Here is a 1,848-nt window from a genome sequence, read left to right as displayed (position 1 = left end):
GAGAATGGGAGTAAGAGAGAGATATAGAGCGAGAGAAGAGTAAGAGAGAGTGAGAGAGAGAGAGAGAGAGAAAGAGAGAAAGAAAAAAGAGAAATATTGAGAGAAACAGAGAGAGAGAGAGGGGGAGGCAGGGGAGCAGGAGAGCTTACCATATTGTCAGCATCCTTGTTGTCTTCGACGGCGGGCGACAGCTCCGTGAGCAGTATCACCGTCTGCGAATTGTGGTCCCATATCATCTGCCAGAAGTCTTGCACCGTGGTGTCCACCAGAGGGTGCTGCGTGATGATGTAGTCCTGCAACCTCGAGAACCCCTGCGGAGACGACGCGACGAGAGAAACGATGAGGCGATGGCGCCCCCTGGTGACAGTCGCTACCGCGCGTGGCGTCGTCGAAGCGTCGGACGACGATTAAATGACGACGCCTGCTAGGAAGTTACGCTGCGTGCTAATTATACTAATTACTTATATTAATTATACTAATTATAGCAAGAAAACATCTGCGTAAAACAGACATCACTCAGAAATGGACGCGTTTGTGTTTTCCGTCGAGTGACCCTTCTGTACAGGTTTGACCGTACGCGAGATCGTGCTGATTACCTGAAAGAATGAGGCGTTGATGTAGTCCGATCCCTCTTCGCCCGGCTTTGGTGTTATCGTTACCCTCCGCGACTCAACTGCAAGAGAAACGACGTCGTTTTATCATGTCAAATCAATGATTTTTTTTTTTAATAATCCGTATTAATAATTTAACTTGCATTTGAATTATATTCAATGAAGATTTAATAAATAAATAAATGATAAACAGCAAATACGTTAAACAAATTACAATTACTTAATGAACAAATGGCGACTGAATTAAACGATTACAACTACGTTAGCGACAAACGGCGACAGAGGGCGCCACGCACTCACCTGGAATAATGTCCATGTGTCTGTTCTTGAGTCTGTTCACCTCCTTCTCCGCACTGTGGATCTGGTAGGGCTTTGGTTTGAAAGACACGGCCAGCTGCAGCAGCGAGGGAAGATGTGCATGTAATTAGTACGTGTTATGTTACTATGTGCGTGCATACGTTTGTCTTTCTGTGCGTGTGCGTACGTGTGTGTGTGCGTGTGTGCATGCGTGCATCATGTGATCATGCACGTATGTTAGCTCCAAGAAACGGTATTGCTAGGGTTAGAATACGTAACTATGTATAGACAATCCGTCGCACAGCCTGGTCGGGCTAGCACGTATGTGTGCGTTTGTGCAGCATGTGCGTATGTGCGCATGTGTCTGTGTGTGCACGTGTGTGCACGTGTGTCTCTCTCTGTGTGTTTGTGTGCGTGTGCATATGCGCGAGTGTGCATGTGTGCGTGCTACTACATGTAATATGTGCATGTGCATGAACGTAACATACGTGTAATATACATTCATGCGTGTGTTGCTCACACGTTCTCACAGCTCTCACTTGGTACTGTTGGCTGAGTATGGTTTATATGCATACTGTACACATAACACACGTGTGCATTCATGTACATCGCTTACACGTCCTCACGGCTCTCATCTGGTACTGTTGGCCGAGTATGGTTTATATATATATATATATATCTATGTGCATACATGTACGCGTGTACTATACATCACCGCTCACACATCACCGCCGCGGCTCTCACCTGGTACTGTTGGCCGAGTATGGTTTCGCCCGTCTTCTCGTCTGCCTGCATGATGCTGTGCAGGTAGGCTGTCATGTAGCTGCTGCGCACCTCCGTCTCTCCACACTGGATGTACTCCAGCAGTGCGTCGTGCGTGAAGATGTACTGCTCCTACAACACACGCGCGCGGACACTGTCAGCAAGCGTCAGCAGAGAG

The 1,848-nt window shown here is 47.5% G+C and overlaps 1 protein-coding gene across 1 annotated transcript in view; it reads right to left on the bottom strand.

The window, feature by feature from the left end:
• The window catches only part of LOC106817599 (tyrosine-protein phosphatase 99A-like), a gene marked incomplete at its 5' end in the record, with an annotated part of 17,453 nt that overhangs the window by 7,177 nt on the left and 8,428 nt on the right, over window positions 1–1,848 (bottom strand). Inside the window, 3 exon segments of the mRNA XM_014822279.1 lie at window positions 150–311; window positions 597–673; window positions 912–1,005. Coding sequence (XP_014677765.1) covers window positions 150–311; window positions 597–673; window positions 912–1,005 — 333 coding nt within the window.

The sequence above is a fragment of the Priapulus caudatus genome, unplaced genomic scaffold (genome assembly GCF_000485595.1).
Source record: "Priapulus caudatus unplaced genomic scaffold, Priapulus_caudatus-5.0.1 Scaffold1788, whole genome shotgun sequence".
In the NCBI taxonomy this organism is placed as follows: domain Eukaryota; kingdom Metazoa; phylum Priapulida; class Priapulimorpha; order Priapulimorphida; family Priapulidae; genus Priapulus; species Priapulus caudatus.
The sequence above is the reverse complement of the archived record's forward strand: the minus strand, read 5'-3'. Positions and strand labels throughout refer to the sequence as shown.